This window comes from Vitis riparia, chromosome 14, assembly GCF_004353265.1.
Source record: "Vitis riparia cultivar Riparia Gloire de Montpellier isolate 1030 chromosome 14, EGFV_Vit.rip_1.0, whole genome shotgun sequence".
In the NCBI taxonomy this organism is placed as follows: domain Eukaryota; kingdom Viridiplantae; phylum Streptophyta; class Magnoliopsida; order Vitales; family Vitaceae; genus Vitis; species Vitis riparia.
The window spans coordinates 9,811,662-9,836,867 of NC_048444.1; the positions used below are offsets into that span (position 1 = coordinate 9,811,662).

Genomic DNA, 25,206 nt, shown 5'->3' on the forward strand with positions numbered 1-25,206 from the left:
TCTGTCTTAAAGATGGTTAAAATCTAGGCCCCTGACCCATGGTTAAGCCATCTTACCAAGCCTTGTGGGAAGGTACAAATCTTATGAAAAAGAGAGGGAAAAGTGGCTGTATGTTCCAGTAGAGCTCCTTAATTTTAAGCTTTATAATACTGAGTCAAAAAATGACCAAATTCTCTGAGTATCTTTTATTCCTGATCAGGGTAACTATAGAATCAACCAGTTGTTGAGATTCAAGTATTGGAAGCATATTATGTCTTAATAGTTATCACCATGGACGCAGCTGCATTTGAAAAATGTGTTATGGGATACATGTGAAAGAAAAAAGATATGGAAATTGGAAATTGGAAATTGGGTCTCAATTGTTGCTTGGTGCTTGTGAAGATGCAAACATTTCTTGACTGAGTTCACCTGTTTTGTTCTGCAATAGCATGTTCTCTGTCTCAAGCTGTAAGATATACTCATCCTGAACCTCTTCAAGGCTTTTTATCTCACTCAGAGCGAGGGAGACCCCTTCAACATCACCATCGCTGATTGAGGCGCGGACTTTGGCCATTGTTTGTCTAATCTGATTATCCTCAGTTTCAAGAAAATTTGTCAGATATATGGTACAATGCTTAGGTCCATGATAGTAATATATAGCAGTCTTAGCCTTAACAAAACACAAAAACTAGATGTGGAATAAAACTGAAGGTTCCCCTCCACAACTAAATGCCAAACTTGCATTTAGAGTAACCATGCATTCCTATTTACAGGGTACTCAAACAAGGAATAAATTATCAGTATCAACAATCATACAAAGGTTACAAATTGGTTGAGGCAATAGTGAATAGCAGCAAAACATGAAAGTTATGGATATAGATTGTGAGAAATGTGTATGGGCACTCAACAAACACCAAGTTTATTTTTAAGGACATCATTCAAAAGATCAGTTTGTTAGTGTGATCCAAGGAAAACTCTCACCTGACTATAAATCTGGTTTCCTTTAATTGATGAATTCTTGGGATCCAGACTTGATTTCTTCTGTAGTTCTGGAACTCTTGTTATTTGAATATGAATTTCTCCTCTTTTTACTCCTTGAAGGGGTATCCACTTATCAGCAGTCTGGTTTGGCATCAATCCTTGGTATTCTACAACACAATTTCCTATACTCAATGTGGGCAAAAGAGCATTGTGATCTTTCACATGCAACACCAAAGGACTAGAATTGTCAGGAAATTCAAAAGCCTGGTTCCAGTAAGGATTCAGTGTTTTGTATATAACCTGCAAAGTAGGCACAGAAAGAAAGTGATGCATGGTTTAAGTTCTAATTCCACAAATCAAATAATGATTCTAGTCTCCAGTTTAGCTTCAGGATTCATTTTATCAGAGAAAAACATTATCAACTTCTGTCTTAATTCTCTATCAGTTAATCAATAACAACCAGGGAAGACATGGACAAACCGTACAGGGGAGGTGATAAGAAAGACTGCCATGGATGAGCATCCAGTTATTCTATATAAATATACATATATATTATCTCCACCTATAATTGTCAAGTTAACAGGCACAAAGTTTGAAACCCTCATTCAAGTAACAGCATCCTCAGATTCAGATTGCTATGAGCCCCATTTAAATGAGACGTTGAATTGGCCAAGGAGGAGATTAGAGCACCCAAATGGGATTTCCTCTCGTGCAGCTGTTTCTAGAGGTTTCTTTTGCTTTTGTTTAAGGGGAGAGTGATTTGGCTGTGGCTTAATTGTCTAAAGCACTCTTGTTACTATTGAGTTCCCCTCTAAGCTTACACACATTGTAATAGGTGATGATACACGGCTTGCTTATGATAGGCTTTTTTCCTTTCTAATACATTTTTCCTTGGTTTCAAAAAAGAAAAATAAAAAAAATATTAAAAAAGAGAGGCAAAACACTGATACACTAACACACTCAAAATCCTAGTGCATAGGGTTGGCAAGTGAAGCCAGTGTTATCTCATCTGTAGATTTCAACCTAAGTCTGGAAGATAGCCGTAGCTGATATTTCTGAGGTTTTTCTCTGATTGACTAAATAAGTGAAACGAATCCTCTGGTTTCCCTCAAAAGTTTTATTTTACAAAATCAGTACATGTCTCTACAATCACTCAACCACCAAACTGATCTCACTCATAGGGTAGCAAATCATAGAAGAGGATATTTCCATAATTTCAGAAAAAAATTTAAGGAGCATTTTGGTAAATCGCCAGGTTTATTTTCGTTTTTTTTTTTTTTTGGGTGAAACATGGGCATACCTATGCACGCTATGCCATGGCTGGCAGACACAGGAACATATTGACAATTACAAATCTGAAATAGCCCAACTGCCAAAATGACAAGTTGCTCACCTTTGTTTTTTTCTTCAATTTCCCATAAAGTACCTTCACATATGGATTGCTTGTTCCTCTGATATCAGCTGCAATAAGGTCTTTTCCTTCAATGATAACTAGCTTGATCGAACCATTTTCTGTTCCCACCTATGCACCCAGCAGAAATGTGTATCCATTAGTATTAACATGACAAGGAAATCTAAAACAAGAGACTGAAAAGATGTTATGGGTGAAGTAAAGGTAACACTGGTTTAAGCCTGGTGCAATTTGATCCAACACTGGGTACACTTAGTGTTTATGTTCCATGCTTTTCACTCGTGCCAAATATCGAATTGATTGGAGGACAGCTGTTCATCTATACATATTTGGTGTTTCATTTTAATATTTTTGTTAGAAGATGGTGAGGTGATAGATCAGAAAAATGCCAATATTCACATGTGATAACCAACACGCACGAAGGCATGAAGGGCAGTGGCAGAGCCAGAAATGCAGGCTAAAGGGGTCAAAGACGAGATATTTATTTGAGGGGAGGCAAAAAATTGCAAAGTTGTTGTGTTTGCCTAATGGAAAACTTATTTTCGTATTGCATATCAGCTCAAGGGATCACGTGCGCTTATGCTCCTCCTGAGCGCAAGCTACTGCATAAATTACATTGAAAGAATAAAAGCTACCATTGATACTTGGGAGTCATCATTTCTGACAGCTATTTGAAGCCTTAATTCTCCTGATTCCACTTCTTCAAGAGGGATCCAAACATCCCTTGTTGAGCCTTCTATCAGTCCTTCCAAGTTCACCCGTGCACTTCCAATGTTGTCATCACCAAAGTTGTATTCACAATAACATCTTAACTTGAGATATTCACCACCTTCTAGCTCATCGAATTCAAACTTCTGACCCCAGACAGGATTCAATACATGAGGGATCATACTTGTTCTATAAAGGACCTGAAAGTGGTTTCAGTATTATTAACTCACCAAGACCTCCAACACACATTGATCCAACAAGTAGATGAATACATCCAACTGCTCTATAATCAACTGAACAGTTGAGAATCTTATTCATGTATTTACTTGATGAATAAAGTTTCCCTGAAAAGAAAAAATTGAGCAATAAAAGAAATGAAAAAGGAAAATTACTAACCCTTCCATATTGCAGTTTCACATATGAATCACACTTTCCAAATTTATCCTTCTCACTTAGATCCTTTCCTTCCATAACAGTTATGGTAACTTTCCTACCCGTTCTTGACTGGAAGTTTGGTGAACCAATTAGAGATTGTTTAGATGCAATGCACATGGAGTTGTTTGATTTACATGAACCATCAGAAAACTGCCATTCTTTCAAGACCAGCTTCACTCTTAACTGTGTGAAAGAGAGACCTGTGAGTAGATCAGGAAAATATAGTATGCATTAAAAGAACATAGCATTTACTAAAATGGTTGCATCAACAACTATAGGAGGTGGTAATGTACAATAAGTTGATGTCTGTGTGTTTTCTCTTTTCCAAGACACACATGAGAAAAGAAAACAAGAATTGGCTTTCTTAATAATATGTTAAATTGTAGAACTGGTTTACTCTGGATGGCAATCTCTTGATGTCTTCTCCAAAAATTCGAATTTCCACTATGATTTGAACATTTTGGCATCAATTTTATTTCAGATATAGGTTGAAATGAAATCTTAAATTTTAATTTTCTTCTTTAAGCATTTGATAATAGCGGTGAAGTTCTGGGTGCAGGTGTTGGGTAGGAGTATGTATCTAGGTGTAAGATCCTTCAAACCTACGAGGTTCAGGATATGAGGACTCAGCTGAAAAGAATCTCAATAACGGGCATGCACATTTGGATATAGTAAAAATTAATTTAAAGTATAGAGGAGATGTGGGCTTTAGTCTTAAACTAAGAGCCAGTAAGAGTCACTCAGAAAAGAGCCAAGATCAAAAGAGTCCATGTCTTTAATAAGAATTCCCCATCTTTTCATTTTTATCCCTATTCTTCTTTTTTATCCCTATTTATTTTTCAAAAGTTCACTTCTCAAACAAACTCTCCTTTTTCACTGTAATTATTTTCCAAGAAAGTTGAAAATAAAAAATAAAATAAAATAAATATTCAAACCAAAATAGGAGTACCTAACAAGGATCCCACACCTACACTCATTTTGTATTGACATAGCTATGCTGGGTGAAGTTGGAGAGTAAAATTATCATAAATAATGTTTTACATGGCTGAAAATTGTTCTAATTTTTAGTGTAATAGCAGAAATCAGTACATCTTTTTTTACAGGAAATCAAATATCAAAATTTTAAAGTGCAGAGATTTTTAAATTGCCCCAATATTAAATGAGATTTTAAGACATAATTATGATGCATGATCATATCACCTGATTCAATAGATAAAATATTTCAGTATATTTTCTGTTTAAACTTACGGCAATCCTGTACCATGATGTACCCTCTTGATACTATCCATGACCCAAGGGAACAAAGCAGTGGAATCATACAATACTACATTGTAAATTATGCAGAGATATATATATAATTTCTTACCTATACCGATTTGGGAACATGACTGCTCTTCCACCATTCAAGTTCATGGAGAACTCTCAAACCACACAACAAAATAGACCATTACAGAGGGATTTGGAAAACCCTACCTCTCCAAAGTTGAAACCTTCAAATGGAACAACCATCTCCACTTCTTCACCAATCCTCTCAGCATGCTTAACAAGTACACTGGATCCATGTCCTACCGCCCAAAATATCGTGGAGTCATCATCAACATATTTCAGCTAGCACATTACAGAAAATTTTCATTTGGTCAATATGGACAGATAGAATACCACAATTAGACATGATGACATTTTCATGGAAGCCACCCTCAGTTTAAAATTAACAAGCGATAACATAGACATAATAAGTCAAGCTAAAATTAGTGGCCTCCAGAAAAGCACTTGAACATTTCCTTTGGGTACCTTAATTTCCGAACTTGTGAGGAAGTCATACTTCACACAAATAGGAGAGCTTTTGTAAAGATGAAATTTAAGATTCCCTGTATCTCCATGCAAAACCATATTAAATGTCGTGTCCCACCTAGGGCTTGAACCTGGACTTGCATACGTTCTCCTGGTTAACTCTCCAAGTTCAACTTCTATAAATGTTTGCAGAACTTTGTTCTCATTATTCTCTTCCAAAGTAGCATCCATGAGAGAGCTTCCTTGTCTCCCAGAAGAGCTTCCTTTCATGTTACTCCCAGTCAATATACTTGCTGAAATGACTGTGACAAAAAGTATCCCTCCAACAGCTTTTTTCCTCAAATTAACTGATGGCAGAGAGTAACATTGGCGGCGTGGCTCAACCATTGTCTTATCTAATGTATCAGTGAAAAGCTTAACCTGATTAAGCAAGAAAATACATCATGGAAATACAAAATTGAATGTTTGGTGGAAGAAATTAAGCTGTATTGCAAGTAAACAGGGCATTTCAAGCGGAAGAAAATGTCATATTTCACAAACTCGAGAAATTAGCAGAGAGTTGAACCAGCCAGGATGAAACGCCAGGCAGTTCTGTTGCAGATAGAGTCTGTTTTCCACCTCTTCCAAATGCAACTCCAATCCTCACCTCAGGAGTTGTTTCAAATGCATAAAAAATCACTTTTCCATTCAGAACTGGCATCAATACAAGCTGTGTAGGACAGTATCAGGAAACATCAATTAAACTTGCAAAGATAGCACATAAGCATTGCTAGAAAAATATGATATGGTAAAGCATGCATAACAAACAGCATAATTCTGAACTTAACAAATGGCTAAAATCTGAAACAGGAAACTTCTGAAATTGGAGCATAAAACTTTAAATTTACAGTACTTACTATCACAATGAGTATCGAGTACTTTTCAGTATCCTTATTACATTAACAGTAATGAAAATGGAAAGACTCTGGTGTGTATATAACTTAAGTGAACCGAAAGAGAGCTATTTAGGAAAACTACAAGGATGGAAAATTTTCTTTTTATGTATTTAGGAAAACTACAAGGATTATGGCTAGAGGGAATTCTTGTATCTTGTAGTTTCTTTTGTTTTAAATAAAGATAGTGGTAGCTGTGCTAAAGCTTTTAATTCACTAGGAGGGTGAAGAGAGCTGGATTTCATATCTGGAATCAGTCCTCCACTTGGTCAGAACTGGAAGAATCCCAGACAAATCAAAGAAATGGCAGTGGCAAAAAAAGACCAAAGATCTCATGAAATATTTAGAATTGAAGTCACTACAAATGATGGAAGAATAGTAGCCAAAGGGTGAGGATAAACTTTTCAGAACTAAAAGATTTTAAAAATTATACAAGAAAAACTTCCACACAAGAGCAGGCATACCAGAATGATGATTGCCTTTAATTTACATAAAAAAAAATTTAATATAAAAAGGAATAAGCATTAATGAGAAAAGGTATTAGCATACATCTCCCTTGATGTGGAGGCTGTTTATGACAATCCGTGCGGTCCCAACAAGTGGTTTTGCCAACTTAGCAAGCAACAAGATACTCACTTCATTTGTGTTCCAGTCAAAACTGATATGCATGATTTTCTGTAAAACAAGCAAGAGGTGCTTACTGATAATGTTAAAATTGTAAAAACACAACGAAGAAAAATTGTCACAGCATATAATAAATTCACAACAACAGAAATAGCTTCAATAGTCAAAAGTCATTGGAAAAGGCTTTCTGAATTGGTTCAGTGTCCTTTTCTGAAAAGATTTTGCCAGTGAAGGAGCTGTTGAGGCCAGTCTAGATGGTTAATCTGATAGAGAATCCTCCCAGACAGTGACTCATTTCACAAGAAGATCAATTTTCTTACGGTTGAGGAACAAATGTGAAGAACAGGCATCTTTCCACAACATGGTATGATGGTCAAGGTCACTTGGATCCTGTCACTACAGCTGTGCAGGAAATGCATTGTACGAAGAATCAAAGCATTTTTAGTCTCATCAGGACTCCAGGTTTCAGGACCAATATCCACAATTTCATATAAATAAAATGTGCAATCTCATAACATGACACAAATTCACCTCATATTAACCCAAATTTCTTTTTGTTAGTAACAAACAAGAAAGAGTAAACACTTTGTTTATTGCATCTTCCTTTAGAATTTTCAATTGGATGTCTCCTCAAACTAATTTATTATGTTTCTTTGTTATCCACTCTGAAGATTTTGAATGAAAAACAAAGTAAATGCACTTTGATTTCCTACTATACTATAATAGTCACAGTTTCATTCAAAAAATTCTCCTTCATACTGCTTGCTCTGCAAAGAATCCATAATCTTGGTACCTGAGAATTCACTTTTTGTTTGAATTAGAATAATTGTAGGATGCTCTCACTTTGAATTAAAATGAATGATATATGCTGTTCCATCAACATCACAAAACATCATTTACAAGGAATTATACCAACCACTTGGACATAGAATAATGTCTCTATATCAAAACTATGTTCCTTTCCATGAATTAAATATTTCATTACCAACTACAGTTCAACACCTCAGTTTCTTCCCCAATTATAACTCAAACTAAACAAAGCTTTATTCCAATGGTAAGAGGTTGGCAGGGTACATATATTCTTTTCCATTCTACTCCACTGTAGGTTATCATCTCTCCAATCATAGGCCGACCTGTCTTGTCTCATGGCCTCAGTCTGCTTTCCTTTTTTCCCTTTAAATGCTTTGGCCTTTCTAGTGCCTTCAACTCGAATCCTATAACCCCTTACTGGTGGTCATTGTTCTTCAATAGACATGACCAACCCATCATTGACAAGAAGGGTACAATTATAATCTTATGCCAAGGAGGTACTTTTGAAAATTTGCTTTTATTAGTTAAGTTCTATCACATTTACTGTTTCTCCTCTTCCTTTTCTTCATTGAACAAAATTACAATCTAGGGTTTGTATCACCCAGACCAATTGCCATCCTTTCAACTTCTTCTAGGATTGTCCTCAATTAGAGTATTCTTTTTCTTTGGACAGCCCCTAAGGATATTAGTAGAGATTCTATGATTTGGTGTTATAGTTAGAGTGGAACTTAATAATGCATTAGAACCAATCCATGAAGAGTTATGTAATAGAAGTCTGCTTGAGAAGCTCTTTTTCAGTGCTTGTCACAAAGGAATTCCTATGAATTCTGCTTAGTTGCATCCATATGGACTGGAAAGCTTCTAGCTTGTGATCAAAGAAAAGAAGAAATTATGTCTTTGGTTTCTTGTTCCTCTTGGTAGTTTCAACTTGATATTTAACGGATAAACTTAAGGGAGTCCAGGACAGTTGATCATTGCGGGGAAGAAACATACCCTCTTTAACTTGCTCAAGCTTTTAAAAACAACAGTATGAAGTTTTCTGTAAGGCCCTAACTTCTTAAGAATGCATTTAATTATAATTATGTTCTCCTTCTCTTGCATTCATCCATCTCAACATTCGCATTTCAGCTTGCCATTTGATCTATTTGTCATTCCTCCATTACCCAGCATGTTATAGTATAAAGTGCAGCTGTTGCTATTGTTTTGTAACATTCCCCTTTGATGTGATATGTATAGGTTGATCAGACAACATTCTATTCCACTTAACCAATTCTACTCTCTTTATCCATGAACTAATTCACACTATTGGAATCAAAACACTGTATCGCTGATCTTATAAATGCTCAAATGTTTCCATATACAACCAATGTGATTTATATCACTAGCATGCTACATATATGGATGGTTTATAAGAATAAAGCAAAAACAATCTAGCACCTTGGACCAAAATATTTAGTTCATAACTATAAGCTATTATATTGTGTTCTAACACCATGTGTGGGTATGGTGTGATCTCATGCCCCATGTGGAAAGACAGACAAGTCCAACAGCCTCCTTTGGGCTCAGACGTGGATTTAATAAATTGGGGGAAAATAAACAATACAGTGAGGTTCAAACTCATGTCCTGCTAAATAAGGTTCTAATACAATGTTGGACAACCAATTTTCCTAAAACCCTTAGTTTTTAGGTTTTGGGTTGAGAATATATATCAAGCTCCAACAAAGAGAACATATGCCATTATAGTTTTGTACCTACACAATTTTCTACATACTCAAAGAATAAAATGCATGCTAAATAAGCATCAACCTTTACACATCACTGCACCAACCAGAATTTTTCAAAATAATCTACAAGAACAACAATGGCTCTCACTATATCACACTTGGACATAGATTAACCAGAAACAAACCTGATCACCTGAAGTTGACCAATGAGTCCCATTCAGTCCCAGATTTGGTGGGCATGAACCTAGTGAGAACTCTTTTAGTTCAACTCTTTCCTACAACAAGCAATTCATTTTTCTCAGGTGAATATGAATTATATTGCTCATAATCAATGTTGAAGGATCTTCAATTTGCATAAAATAGACAAAGAAATACTCACTATAAGCCGTGATTTTCGATGTTTAACACGTTTCTGCAAATGCAAGGATTAGTGTAAGCAAAGAGGGTAGAATTATACAGTGTGCTACAGAAAGATGCTCCTAAATAATACATCTAAATCCAATAAAAATTGCATATGTAATAATGCTTTAAATTCAAGTTGTTTTTTGCTAATAATTCAATGATAGATGTTAATCATTTGGCAACATCCTTGTTAAGCAAGGGCAAGAGGCAAGAGAGTGAACTTCAAAAATCATTTTCTTTGGTTGCTCACAAATTTGAAATGAGGTTTTTTACACATTAAAATATCTAAAGTTATACAATTTTCAGCTGTATAACCAAAGCAATGATTTGTTCTTCTGATGGAAGTTGTTTCCATGAAAAATGGGAGCAACCAGGGTTCTAACTTTGAGTTTTGACAAGAGATCTCACGCCCTTACAATGTGAATTTTCAAAAGAATCCATGAAAGTTTACCTTCAACCCATTATTTTGTTGCAAAGAAAACTGTAAACATATGGAATTGAATGTAAAAAATGATAGAAAAAGGAAAAGAAAAAAAGAAAAGCATGGCTGCTCAGTTCTCATTACACCATATGACCTTGGGCAAACACAGTTATCAGCTGAAAGGGAGGAATTGAATGTTAAAAAGGATAGAAAAAGGAAAAGAAAAAAAGAAAAAGAAAAAGCATGGCTACTCAGTTCTCATTACACCATATGACCATGGGCAAACACAGTTATCAACTGAAAGGGAGAAAGTAATCAGTTATTGATCGTCCAAAGAAACCACAAGAGCTGGCATGTGGCATGTTCAATGGAAATGCTGGTTTCCCAAGTTATAACTTAAATAGGATAGAGTACAAGTACAAGCATTTTTGGTTAGTACGGTTTACAGGAAGTTTCTTTGTCAAATCTTTTCTTACTGCCCTATATTTATCCAGCTGCAATTTCTTTACCTGTGAGAAAGCACCATAAAGCAGAAACCAACAGCATATTTATCACTCAAAGACTGGAGATCAATCCAATATTATAGGGCCAGGTCAGCATACACTGGTGCAACCAGCAGGTAACACAGTCAAACTGTAACATTATAATAAATTATACTTGAAATCAATAATTATATTAAAAAAAAAAAATTTACTAAAGAATCAACAAAGGTTGATATTGTTACATTTTGTTTCAGGTACTAAAAAATTCCAAAATTTTGGTACCATGAAATTTCCAGCTAAAGGTTTGCGCATAAACATGATAAATACTTTTTGCACAAGTAAATAAATTTATCAAAAGAAATGCAGTATTAATAAATAATATAAAAACATGCTTTATACTTAGATATGCATGCATATGTATAAAGTAATTAGTGTTCATGCTTTAGTTTGTTTGAATTGACTTAGATATGCATATCTATAAAGTAACTTGCGTTTCTACACATTGATGTAAAAATCTGTATTCAGTTATTTTATAACAATAGCATAAGTTCTATTTACATATTTATGCTTATGTTAAAATATTGAATTGGATGTCACTTTCAAGTCTATGGAAAAGAATTAATATAGAAAGAAGTTCAAGAAAAAGCATGCAGAGTAGTTGCAGGGAAAATTTCCATGCAAAGGTTCATGCTTTAGGTCATGAGTCCATGTTTCCTGAGTTACATCTATTTTGTGATTTTTAAATAAATGAAAGGGAAGCTTAACACACTCACTTTGCTTCAAAATTCACTGTTTAACTGGACTGCATAAGCCCCAGCCAGGGTCAAGTGTCACCATGAGTGTGACTTTTATCAAATTCAATAGATTACCCAGACCAATAAAGGCATTGGGTTGCCCATTCAGTGATTCAGTTAGTGAGTCCATTCCTCATCTTACAACACTGTCCAATCAGGTAACTAAACCTGATAGGATCAGCGGTCAAGAAGAAAATTCTCATAAGTCAATCTGTTAGCTCAAAAAAGCAAGGCTATTAAAGAATAAATGCATCAAATGTGGAGAAGAAAAGCAGATCACATTTTTGCAAGTTTTACTTAAAACTTTTCATATTTGGTCAACAGATCACCCTGCTGTTTGTGTGGAAGAACAGTGTAGGGTTGTCTCCATGAGCTTGTAAGCTGGGAACAAATGCACAGTTCTAACTTAGGGTTTTGACTCTAAGTTGACCAGTGGAATAGACTAAACTGGGTTGCACATCCCAAGAATGGAGTACAATTAGAGGGAACCTAACACTGATTTTCCTCTTATGTTAGTCACATAGATCCGACCAATTGAGAGACCCTGTTCCTACAAATAATAACTTTACCTGACAAAAAAGGCAATATATACACCTATCAAATTCACTAATCACTTAGTATTGTCTAAGCAAAGTTGTTTAAGAGAATGGGAGGTGGGATGTTGTTTAATAATTGTTGACAGAAAGAGAGAATATTTTCGATCAAACCCAGATTCTAAAAGTAAAAAAAGAAAAAGAAGCAAAAGAAAGCAACAATAAAATTTTCTCTAATCATTTCTAACTTTCTCTTGCAAAGGGGGGAGACTGGGGAAATTGTGAGAGATTACATTTTCATGTGTGATTTTACTGATTTTTGTATAAACTGAATCAACTATATAATGATTTGGGTTGATGATTTATTCCATTCCACAATTGATTTGTATCTAGTCATTATTCAAGCCATGGAAATTCTCTTCTGCGTTCCTTCAATTTCATAAGAAGAAAAAGAGGGAAAAAATGAAAATAAAAACCTTCAAATTTTTTTAAAAAATAAGAAAAAATTATCCAGGTGTATGTGTTTTAGTACTCATTAAAACACACCCAGACACAAGCCATCAATTGGGGGTGGCAGGAGAGAGGGTGGGGTTGTTAAGACAAAATATACCTTGTTGGCCTAAATCATAATAATTTAAGCTTTAGGAAAAGTTGATAACTCAACAATGATCATAAAGTTAAAATGTTTTCCCACAATGCATGTCCATGTCTTTTGCAGCCTTCCCATTGTTCTGGTAGAACCTTGCATCTGCACAAGAGGATTTCCCTCATAATTATAGCTCTAGATGTTCAATGTTCTGGTCCAGATATTCCAGAAATGGCACTCCACAAGTGCAGTACTCATTTGGTTCAACATAATAATTATCTTTTCCATGTTTATTTCTACTTCTACCCCTTATAATCTTGCAACTGATTTATCTTAACATTCTTACCCCCACTGCTCAATCATGTTGCTACATTCTGAACAGGATGATTCAGAATCAGGAAAAGCCCTTATCTAGATTGCATGGATTTGGCTTTGCTGCACCTTGAATCAATGAAAACATGAAGAAATTTGAGGAGAAAAAAAAAGTACCTTATATTATTTTTCTCTTTATTTCAAATTGATTCTTGCATCAATATTTATAGAAAAAAGGAATCTAATCCTTGATTTTAGGAGAAAGTCTCTCACAAAATCAGGAAATAAAATTAGCATAGGAAACAATTGTATGCGGTACAGCTGTATATACAGCTGTTCCTTCTGGGTTTTCCACACTCCCCCTTAAGCTAGGTTGAAAATGTTGATCATTCCTAGCTTGGATCTCAAGTCTTTAAAGTTGGTTCTAGAAAGCGTTTTAGTAAGAACGTCTACTGTCTAGAGAGTTGTTAGAGTGTAAACCAATGTAATCGTCCCTTCTTCTATCCTCTCCTTAAGAAAATGACGATCTATTTCCATATACTTTGTCCGATCATGATGAACTGGGTTCTTAGCGATACTTATGGCAACTTGATTGTCATGAAACATCTTTATAGAATCTTCTACTGGAATTTTTAGCTCATTTAGGAGTCTCTTTAACAACATTCATTCACAAATTTCATGTGTCATAGCTCTAAATTTTGCTTCTGCGCTGCTCCGAGTTACAACAAATTGTTTCTTGCTTCACCAAGTAACCAGATTCCCCCATATATAGGTGCAATATCATGAGATTGATCTTTAGTCAATTATGGAGTCAGCCCAGTCTGCATCTGAAAAAATTTCAATGTTTCTCTTCTATGTTCTTGTGAAATAGAGTCCCTTTCCTAGAGTCATTTTGAAATATCTTAGAATACGATACATAACTTTCATATGTTCCTCAGTTGGATTGTTCATGAATTGGCTAACCACGTTGATTGAAAAAGCAATGTTTAGTTTGGTGTGAGAGAGATAGATGAGTTTCCCCATAAGTCTTTGATATCTCCCTTTATCCACTGGAGCACTTCCTCTGATTGTTCCTAGTTTAGTAGTGTAGTCCATAGGTGTGTTTGCAACTTCACTACCAAGCATCCCAGTCTTCTTTAGCAAGTCTAGGATATACATTGAGAGAGTGCAATTCCCATTTTTGATCTAGCAATTTCCATCCCAAGAAAATATTTAAGATTCCCTAAGTCTTTAATTTCAAACTCATAGGCGAGAAAACTCTTGATAGTCCTATTTCTTCATCATGATCTCCAATTAGGTTTATGTCATCCACATAAACAATGATAATGGCAATTCCTCCCTCAGCAATGTGTTTTACAAATAAAGTGTGGTCAAATTGACATGGAGAGTAACCAAACCTTTTTACGGCCTTGGTGAAACAATCAAACCAAGATTGAGGAAATTGTTTGAGACCATAAAGGGATTTTTTTAGTCTGCAGACTTCGTTAATATTTGTCTCAGTCTCAAGACTTGAAGGAATTTTCATATACGCTTCTTCTTCTAAGTCACCATTGAGGAAGGCATTCTTGATGTCTAGTTGATGAAGGGGCCAATCTCGGTTAACAGCTAACAACAACAAAACATGAATTATGTTCAATTTGACAACTGGAGTAAAGGTTTCTTGGTAGTAAATTCCATAAGACTATGTAAATCTCTTAGCAACTAGTCAAGTTTTATACCTGTCAAGACTCCCATTTGCTTTGTATTTGACTGTGAAGATCCACTTACTCCCAACTAGATTCTTTCCTTTTGGAAGTTCAGTAAGTTCCCATATCCCATTCTTTTCAAGAGCTCAGATCTCTTCCTGAATGGTTGTCTTTCATTCAGGTATTTGTATGGTTTCTTCAATATTGTTAGCAATCTGAATATCTGTAAGACTAGTAACAAAAGCTTGATAACCTAGTGACAAACTCTTATAGGAGATGAAGTTATAAATTGGATGATTTGTCCAATATCTTACTCCTTTCCTTTTAGCAATGGGCAAATTGAGCTCATCATTTTCTAACTTGATAGGATTAGAATCAATGTTACTTGAGTGTGTCTCTTTTGGGATTGAATTTGGTTCAATTTCACGTATTAACTCAGGATATGTTTGCTGCTTTATATCATTTTTAGACTTCTTCTTTTCCATGAGTAGACAATGAACTCACTATCATTGACAGACTGGGATTGGTTTGAGTGAAAAGGAGTACTTGGCTCAATGTCTATAGAATCAATAGTTTGGAGCAAGAGACTTGGAGTAGGAGAGAAAGGATTAGAGTTGTGAACAATAATAAACTCAAGTGTTTGAGGTTCGGTCATGGTTTCCGTTTACCAAAACTGGTATTCTTGAATTCTATTCTCCCCCTGAATATTGGGTTTTGGAGTAATAGGACTGATTTTCAAAGAATGTCACATCCATGGAGGTGTAAAACTTTTTTGTGACAGAAGAGTAACACTTATAGATTTTTTGGTTTAGAAAGTATCCCACAAAAATACATTTAATGGCCTTGGGATCAAACTTACTTTGATGTTGTTAGGGAATGTGAACAAAGGCTAAACAACCAAATACCTTCGGTGAAATGGAGGAAATGAGCTGAGTCCTAGGGTATGATTTGAGAAAGACTTTGCACAGTGTTTGGAAACTCAAGACATAGGAAGACATTCTACTGATGAGATAGGCTGCATTAAGTACAACTTCTCCCCATAAATTCTTTGGGACATGGGAGGAGAGCATAAGGGCCCTTGCAACTTCTAAAGTGTTTATTATTTCTCTTAGCTATCCCATTTTGTTGAGGAGTATCAATGCAAAAACTTTGATGAATTATACCTTATTTTAATAAGAATTCCCCTAAGATAGAATTGAAATAATCTCTTGCATTGTCAGTTTTCAACACTAGTATTTTGGCATGGAACTGGATCTAGATTATGTTATACAATTTTTAAAAATTTGACCCACTTCTAATTTTTCTTTCATCATGAGTATCCAAGAAATTTTAGTATGATCATCCACAAAGGACACAAACCATCTAGTCCTTGTTATGTTCTTTATCTTAGATGACCCCCAAACATCACTATGTATCATGGAAAAGAATGAGATGGTGTGTATGGTTGAATTGAATAGGGCTTGTGAACATGCTTGGATAATTGACAAATTTCACACTGAAAACCATCCGAACTTCTAGTAAATAATGATGGAAAAAGTTTTTTAAGATACAAGAAACTAAGATGTCCTAAATGATAGTGTCACAACATAAAATCACTATTTTTATTAGAACTAAAGACAGAAAGAGACTATTTTTCACCAACTGTCTGTTGAGGTTATCTTTCAATATAATCAGTCACTTTGAAGATATAGAGTCCCAAACATACCTTAGCATTGCTAATCATCTTCCCCGAATTCAAATCCTAGAAAACATAATGGTTTGGGAAAAATTTAGTAACATAGTTCTTTTCTTGAGTGAGTCTACTAATGGACAACAGATTGCAATCCAAGTTAGGAACCAAAAGAACAAAGTTAAGAACCCTATCCTTAGAGATGACAACAAAACCTGTACCAACCACCTTTGAGAGAGAACCATCAGCTATATGAACCATATAATCCTTGAAACAAGGTGTATAATTTTGAAAAATTGTGGCATCTCCAGTTATGTGATCAAAAGCTCCTTAGTCGACAATCCAAAGACTCAAATTTTCCCTTTTTACTTTCAGGGTAGTAAGAAAATTACCCTTTCGAGCTAAGGATCTAGACGCAATGATAGAATTGGAGGAATTTGCCCCTTGTTGGGATTGGTTGAACATTTATTGTAATAGTTCCAATCGCTCTTTGCCGAAGGGACTAGAATTAGGTGGTGCTAGGTTGTCCTCAAAGGTGACATGGTATCCTCGACTTTCTCTATCATTTTGAGGACGTGATAACTTCCAATTTGCTGGTTTCCCAGGAATTTTCCAACACGTGTCCTTGATGTAACAATGCTTACAATGAATTCTGGGTGTATAAGTAATCAAAACTTAGTTCACTTCTATCAGTTATAATCAGGACACAACCTGGATTTATACTTCATGTTATGCATGTTCCCCAGTCAATTATCAATGCTATCTTCTACCTTGGTTTGACTTTGGAAACAACTACTCTCCAACTCGAATCAACTTGACAAAGCTTTAATCCCATTGGCTATATGAATCCTTAGTTATCCTATTATATCTAAAACTTGTTTTGAAAAGGTTTTAGTTACAACCACTTGGATTCGGCCACATGAATCCCTTGTCACCTTTCAACTTTAAGTATATCCACCATCAATCCTTAGTAACCATGTCTTTTCTTACTACCTCAACTCACATGCTTTTCTTTTCTTTTTTTTTTTTTTTTTTCCCTTTCTTCTAATGTTTGACCAAATCACTCATCCATTCTATCATATTAATTCATTTTCATTGCACATGGTTAAACTATCTTAGTTGACTTTCTCTGATCTTGTCCTGAACTGATGCCATCACCAACATTTCATGAATGCATTCTTTTCCTCTTTCATTTTTCCTTTCCTATTGTCATTCCACCATCTTAATAGTATGAGAGCAATAACTCAAAAGTGTCTCAATGGTTTTGATTTGAAATAATTTCTTCCCAGTTTAAAATCTATTGATTTTCCAATTGATTTTATGCTGGATGGTCTTCCTATAAACAAGTTGCTGCAGCTGGTTAGGAAATAAGCTCAATTTATGGATGTAGCCATAAAAGAAATCAGCTTGATAATTAAATGCATAATGTGCATGTAATATTTGTTAATCGGAACAATTTCATAGAGAAAAAGGCCATATGTGAGCACGTGCACCTGAGGTGTACAAAGCAAGAGAGAGAATTAAAATTAAGCAAGACAGGAAAAAACCTTAATGAACAATGAGGACTGAGGGTGTTTAATATATTAAAATTACCCTCTTCACAATCAGAATAGATGGCAAGCCGAAGTCTTTGATATTTAGTGGTCAATAATATAAGGAAATAAAAAAATTAATGAAATACACATCATTCTCACCTCAACAATTGCTGCAAACCTTCTAGAAAATTTTGGGTTCATGTAATTGGGCCAAACTTCAATCAACAGTTTTTTCAGCCACTCACAGTGCTCTAATGGCGTCATTGGCTGTAATATAAGCGATAGGATGAGAAAGCACCTCAACTAAATATTTGATAGGATGCACATAAGACCTAGTATTTTAGGAGAAAGAAATGGTACCGATGTGCTCAAGACTACTTGTTTCCACTTCTTATTCACATCTTCTACAAGGGACATCTGCTGATACCTTCCATACTGTAGATACGAGAAATTAACATTTCATATTTATACTGTGCAACTTTCTAATTTCAGTCTCTTGCTTACCAAACTTTAAAGAGTTAAAAGTTAAAAATGAAATTTTCTTGTGAAAGAAAGAAGATAAGCCCCATACCTTTAAAGAAAGCATAAATGGACCCCACACACACCCCTAACACCACCCCCAGCCCCCAGTTAATGTGAAGGGATCGTTTATTGTTCTTCAATCTTTTGAACTTCATTTTACATTAATTATCAAATTAGATGATTATATTTCTTTACTAAAAATATAGAACTAATTACTGTTTGCAAGGACTTAGATGAGACCAAGTGGTTTTCCAATTTGTTTCCTTCCCTTGTTATTCTTACCCCACTCATATTGATTAAAATGTCTACCTTGTCTAGTAAAACAAGAGCCGTTTCTTTTTTCTGCCTCCCTTTACTTCTTCTTCCTTTTTTTTTCTTTTTTCTTCTTTTTTTTTTGCCAAACTTGGGTTCACTTCCAAACCAATATTTTGGACCACAAAAGTTTAGTTTTAGCAAACTCAACACTATCACAACTGATATTGAAACAAACATGGCATAACTCACAACTCTTTACATCCTGAAATGGACTTGAGTATCATGACCCCTAAAGATTTGATGGATTTGAACAAATATGCTAAAACCTAAGAATAAGAACTTAGACATCATGTTAAACAACCAGTTAACCTAAAAATTTAAGTTGTGAGGAGTGGAAAATAGGCCAACAATTTTTTAGCATGCTAACAAAACAAATGATTGACAGTGAAATAGTTTGTTTGGATTGTTTTTATGAGATATATAAGCTTGTAATAAATTGAAAAATGCTTCAATTGCAAGAAAAAGTTAAGCCTTGCTTAAAAAATATCTAACAAGAACTTGACTTTTATAGGTTGTAGCTATTTGCATGTAGCAGGTTGTTTCCCGAACTGTAGTTACAAATATATAACTTGAGAATAAAAAAAGAAAGAAATAAGAAAACACCAAATAAGAATATTTGTTTTTGAATGAAACTGAGAATCTCAAAACCAACCAAGTTCGTTTCAGTTAAAACTTAAATTAGAAAGTTAGTTTGTCCCATTAATACAAGTGACACCATGCTTGCGTGAAAAGTATCTCACTGTCATATGAAAGGAATAGGTTTCTGCAGGAAAGAAATTAGCCAAGCTAAGATAGTAGAGAGTGCTCCCATGCCTTTTCTTTCTTGAGGTCCCTTAGAGAACAAGACTTCTCCTCTATCTTTGGTAGGGTCCATGATGAGGATGGGCATTAGTTTTAGTTGGAATTAAATTAGGATTAGTATTTATTGGAGTAAAATTAGGAGTAACAAATTAAGTTATAAGAGAATTAGAATTAGAGTCATAATATATTATTAGAATTTTAATAGACCTTGGATTTCTTAGGAAAACTTATAAATAAGGCTAATTGATATAAACAAAAGTAATTAATTGATGATTAATAATATTAAATTTTCTTGCATACTTTACAATTTTCAATTGTGAGACTTCATTGATTTTCTTCTAGGTGAGACGCCTAGATGGCCTTAGTGAGACTCAAGGTTTCTATCTCTTTTGCTTCTTATCTTCTTTTTCTCTATTTTATTTTATTTTGCTACGATAAACTTTATCCTATGCTCCTCTCCTTAAATCCTAAAAGATAAAAACCCTAGCTCACCTATTTGATTGTAGGCAACCATCCTAGGGTTGTCCTACATTACTTTGGTATTAGAGCAAAAGTTTTTGGATTGAAGGCATATGCAATTGAGGAGTGAAGCAACTCATGCAAGCATGATTCAAAAAGTACTTTTAACAATCAAGATGCTATTACAACATGCTTAAATGAAATTTCTGCCACACAACAATCCCATCAAGATGCTATAATCCAACTAAATAGCAAACTTGATGACATCATGGAGTTATTAGAAAATAGTCAAGAAAAACACTCAATTGAAGATGGGATTACAAGCCATCAATTCAGACAATCGCCTCATAGACCATGTGACGTACAACGCAAGTTTATGATGGGAAATCAAAGAAGAGGTAAAATCTTTGAGTAAGATGATGATGTGACAAAAAAAGTATGCCTTGAAGTTGCTGAATTTTATGGAAAATTAAACCTAACAACTTTTCTTGATTGAATTATATTGATAGAAGATCACTTTGATTGGTATGCTATGCTCTAAAGTAGAAAAGCTCGTTTTGTAAATGCAAAGTTGAAAGGAGCAGCACGTCTATGGTGGCATAATATTGAGAATTAGCTTTATAAAATTGGATAATCACCCATAGACACACGGGACAAGATGAAGTTGAAGATGAAGAAACACTTTCTCCGAATTGACTATGAACAACTCATGTACTCAAAATTGTTTTCCCTTAAACAAGGTATTAAGTTAGTTGAAGAATATATGGAAGAAGTCCATGAGTTGAGCATTCGGAATCAAGTGCAGGAAAGTGATGCCCAACTTGCAGCCCATTATAAAGTTGGACTTCAAATGGAGATTCAGCTTGAGATGATAGCTGCACACACTTATACTATGGATGATGTTTATCAACTAGCCCTTAAAATAGAAGAAGCACTCAAGTTTCAGGCTTCTTAACCTCTAAGTTCACAAATTGGAAACACTTTCTACAACTAGACAACAAGCAAACCATTAAGCACAACAAACTTCTAAACTTCTAACCATGTGAATGGTGAAGAGCAACAATCAACAAACTTCGAATGTGCCTAATAGAGATGCTAATAAGGGTAAAACTTCAATGAGTATTGGAGATAAAAAGGTAGGCATGACTCTTTTATGCTTTAAGTGTGGTGGGCATAGTCATTATATTGTTATGTGCCCAAGCAAAGGTTTACACTTTTGTGTTGAAAAACTAGAATTTGAATTAGAGAGTTATCCAAAGGAAGAAGAGACCCGCAATAAAGATGAACTTAGTGAAGAATGTGATTAATATGATGGTATGATGGAAGGCCATAGTCTCGTAGTGCGACCTTTGTTAGTTGTCCTAAAGTGAAAAAAGAAGAAGATTGATAACAAACTAGCATTTTCCATACATGTTTCTCTTGCTAAGGCAGGTTATATACCATGATCATTAATGGAGGTATCAACTTGAACATAGTTTCGTAAGAGCTTTTGAGAAGCTAAACCTTAAAACATAGAAACATCCAAATCCATTCCGAGTAGCATGGGTTAACAACACCTCTATTCTAGCAAGTTTTCGTTACTTGGTCACATCCCTTTTTAGTAAGGACTTTGAAGAGTTTGTATGGTGTGAGATCTTACCAATAAAAGTAAGTCATATTTTGCTTAGAAGACTTTGGCTTTTTGATAGAAGGGTTCAACATGACGGTTATGAAAATACACATACTTTTTTACACGATGGGAGTAAGAAGATCCTTCGTCCAATGAAAGAAGTCTTACTAATTAAAAAGTCAAAGGAGACAACTAAAAAAGGTGCTTACTATGTACCATGTGTCAATTTCAAGAGGAGAACATGGAAACTAAAATTATTTTTGCTCTAATGGCCTAGGAAATGGATGAATTTAAAGAGCAAGATAAGGAATATCTAGCAGAAGTATGTAATATCCTTTATAACTTTTTTGACTTGTGGATTGTAAAATTACCTAATCAACTTCCTCCTATGTGTGACATATAACTTACCACAAGCTTGTTGATGACACACAATTATCTTAAGAACTATCAATTTGTTTCACAATATTGGACAGTCTTTCAAAATTTCTACTTGTCTTGCATGAAATTGAAGAAGTTTCAGAGATCTTGAGATCCTATCTTACCATGGTGTAGAGTTGAAAAAGAAAAAAAGGGTGAAAGACATTGCTCAAGATTTCAATTGATCGTGGAAAATCACTAAAACTTAATGTCAAGTTTTTTTGAAGTTAGGGGGAATTGATGAGGATGGGCATTAGTTTTAGTTGGAATTAAATTAGGGTTAATATTTATTGGAGTAAAATTAGGAATAGCTAATTAAGTTATGGGATAATTAAAATTACAATCATAATAGGTTACTAGAATCGTAATAAACTTCGAATTTCTTAGAAAAGCTTATAAATAAGACTAATTGATGTAAACCAAAGTAATTGATTAATGATTAATAATATTATGTTTTCTTGCATACTATACAATTTTCAATGGTGAAACTTTTAATTTTCTTCTAGGTGAGATTCCTAGAAGGCTTTAATGAGACTCTAAGGTTTCTAACTTTTCTTCTACTTATCTTCTCTCCATTTTATTTTATTTTATTTTGCTACAATAAACTTTATCCTTTGTTCCTCTCCTTAAACCCTAAAAGAAAAAAATCCCAGCCCACCTATTTGATTGTAGGCAACCATCCTAGGGTTATCCTACATCAGTCCACATCCAGTTTTCACTTCTGAGTCTACAGCCTCATTTGTAGTGGAACCAGACTGCATCTCCTAAAATGGACAATAGATTGGTTGTATCACCCAAAACAAATCGGGGCATGAAGCAGTCTAACTGATTTGCCATTGATGCCTAAATCCCCAGAAAAAATTTCCAAACAAATTGTCAACATACCCCCCCCACCCCCAACCCCCAACCCCCCACCACCAAAACTAAATAAATAAAACCCAAAAACAAAAATCCCTTTGAAACCTTTTCAGTTTTCTCCTCTCCTTCCTAGGAACCACAAAGATAGACACAAACAATGTAAGCTAGACAAAGTGCTCTTCAAGAGAGTAAGCCATGCCATCTTTAGACAGATGTTGTCTTTTGCAAGAGGCTAGCCTACTTTCGAATCCCTTCTCAACAAAAGTACAAACAAGGACTTTAAAACTTGTTAAAGACTTAACATCTTGGATAACTATATGCACATATCTAAGAGCATGATCATGATGATCATCCACGTTGTTAAGCTAATAGCTTTGTGAACACTTTTCTGGGCCTTGTAACTCTATGTATTACTTTTTCTATTTTAGTTGGCTTACCATATAAATATTGACTTCCATAAGCACAATAACATTTCTTATACATATTGGTGCTGATGAATATTGATGCTGGAATTTCAGAAAGGAAAGAAAGATAGTGCAGTTTAATCATAAAAATTTCATGATCCCTTCAGCCAATTTGAACTGTGAGCCAAGTGAATTGAAGCTAACTGCATATTTCTGTCTTTCCACACCTTTTTTTCTAGTTGACCGATCAAATATCTTTGTGAATAAGAGTGTCATACACTTCGTGTATTTCTTGTTTGGGTGGCCCTATGAATGGTGTATTTTCAGTGCTTGAGAAGGTAGCTTAAGGGAACAAAATTTTCAACATGCATAACTTTCAAGTATAAGGTGAAGGACAAAAGAAATTGGAAATACTCACCATGAAAAAGGCAGTCCATTTGTTTTCAATAATATAAACCACATTACAGAAATCTAAATTTTCCAATTACCATTGAAAGAACGTTTAGCAGAACTAGTATAACACCACCAATGAAACCAAAATTTCAGACTCCAGATTGCATGTGAAATACCCACATGCGTTTTTCACAAAGAAGAAAAAATGAATCACCTAATACTGAAAAGTAAAGGGATAAAAACTGCACCCACTTCGTTAAAACAATAATTATACAAATGTTATTCCGAAGAAACACACCTGAATAGTTGCCCATACAGCAGCAAGTAGTGGAACCCAATTGGAAAGTGGCAAGACCCATTTTTCTATAGCCCAAACAAACAGCAAAAAGGGAATCGTAAAGGAAAATGGAGACTTGTTCATCATCAAATGAGTCAAAAGCTCTACACTCTCTTTACGTCGATTAGCCCCCAATTTTCCCGCCATTGTAGAAAGAACACAACACAGTTAAAGTTTCTCAGCAAGTTGACAAATGCTACTATTATTGGCTTCAAAACACCAAGAAAATGAAGGTGTTCCAGAGTTGTTGAAGGAACTGAGTTGGGAATGATCCAAATGAAGAAGTCGAGACGAAAGAGAAAGCAGAGTGAATACAAAACGACAGCGTCCCGAAAGGTAGGGGAAGGAAGAGGGCATGGGATGAGACAAGTAGGACAGACTCGTTGACACCAAGAGGAGGAATTAGGGCGGCAGATTGTCCGTACATGGTGAGACCAGGCCTGTTCCTCTCTTCTTCACTTCTGTCTTCTACGTGTGTTTGTTTTGCAGGAGAACTTTTTCCCGGGAAATAAACAGACATCTTATTTTGGGGTTTTTGGACAAAAGGGACAAAATAAGCTTAAACCGAATAAATGGAGTGTCGGGCCAAAATATTCCCAAGGAAAAGAAATAAAAAGATTTAAAAAATAAATAAAAACAACTCCGGGCACAAATACAAACTTATGTTGAAAGTAGCCCTTTTGCCACCCCACAAGAGTTACTTTACTATTTTTTTTTTTAATTTGGCTGAAATAGTATTAAATTAAGTTTTCTAGTGAATGAAATTAATTTTAAGAAGTCTATTGCAAAATATAATTTTTATAAGCTTTATCAAAATCATAAAAAACACCCATTAAATATTCATATAGTGTGATAAAAAAGTACATAATTTCATATGTCCTCACAGGAATAGCCTATATCTAATTGGTATCTTCCTCTTTGGTTGTCTCTCTCTAATTGTAGCAGTTATTAAATCTACATGTGACTTCTATCTCTAATAAACATAGTAATCTAGGTTGATATGGACCAAGCCTACCCCTTGGAATGTGTGGGGTTATATCCAATTGAGTAGATTTAGTGGTTTTTGTAGGTAAAAGTACAAATATAGATGTCTCATGCAAAAGTATAAGAGTTGATATATTACTCTTAACTAGGGTAAAGGTTGATGATATGGATAGCTATTATGCTAGGATATATGGTGTAGGCATTTGTATTGAGGTCTTATTGGGGTAGCTAAGGAAGCATTAAGGTTTAACGAAACTGGATTGATATACTAGGTACTAAAGGTGGGTTTGAAG

The 25,206-nt window shown here is 34.8% G+C and overlaps 1 protein-coding gene across 1 annotated transcript; it reads right to left on the bottom strand.

Moving 5' to 3' along the window:
- Positions 1 to 162: 162 nt before the first annotated feature.
- On the bottom strand, positions 163 to 24,400 carry LOC117930762. The gene is made up of 14 exons (XM_034851463.1): positions 23,891 to 24,400; positions 18,175 to 18,249; positions 17,974 to 18,081; positions 9,775 to 9,807; positions 9,581 to 9,670; positions 6,787 to 6,912; positions 5,871 to 6,014; positions 5,306 to 5,725; positions 4,988 to 5,122; positions 3,476 to 3,697; positions 3,007 to 3,279; positions 2,354 to 2,482; positions 961 to 1,260; positions 163 to 565 (listed from the first exon to the last, which is right to left on the bottom strand). The coding sequence occupies exons 1-14, from the start codon at positions 24,074 to 24,076 to the stop codon at positions 356 to 358; spliced, it is 2,451 nt and encodes an 816-aa protein (XP_034707354.1). The 5' UTR covers positions 24,077 to 24,400; the 3' UTR covers positions 163 to 355.
- Between the last annotated feature and the right edge of the window lie 806 nt (positions 24,401 to 25,206).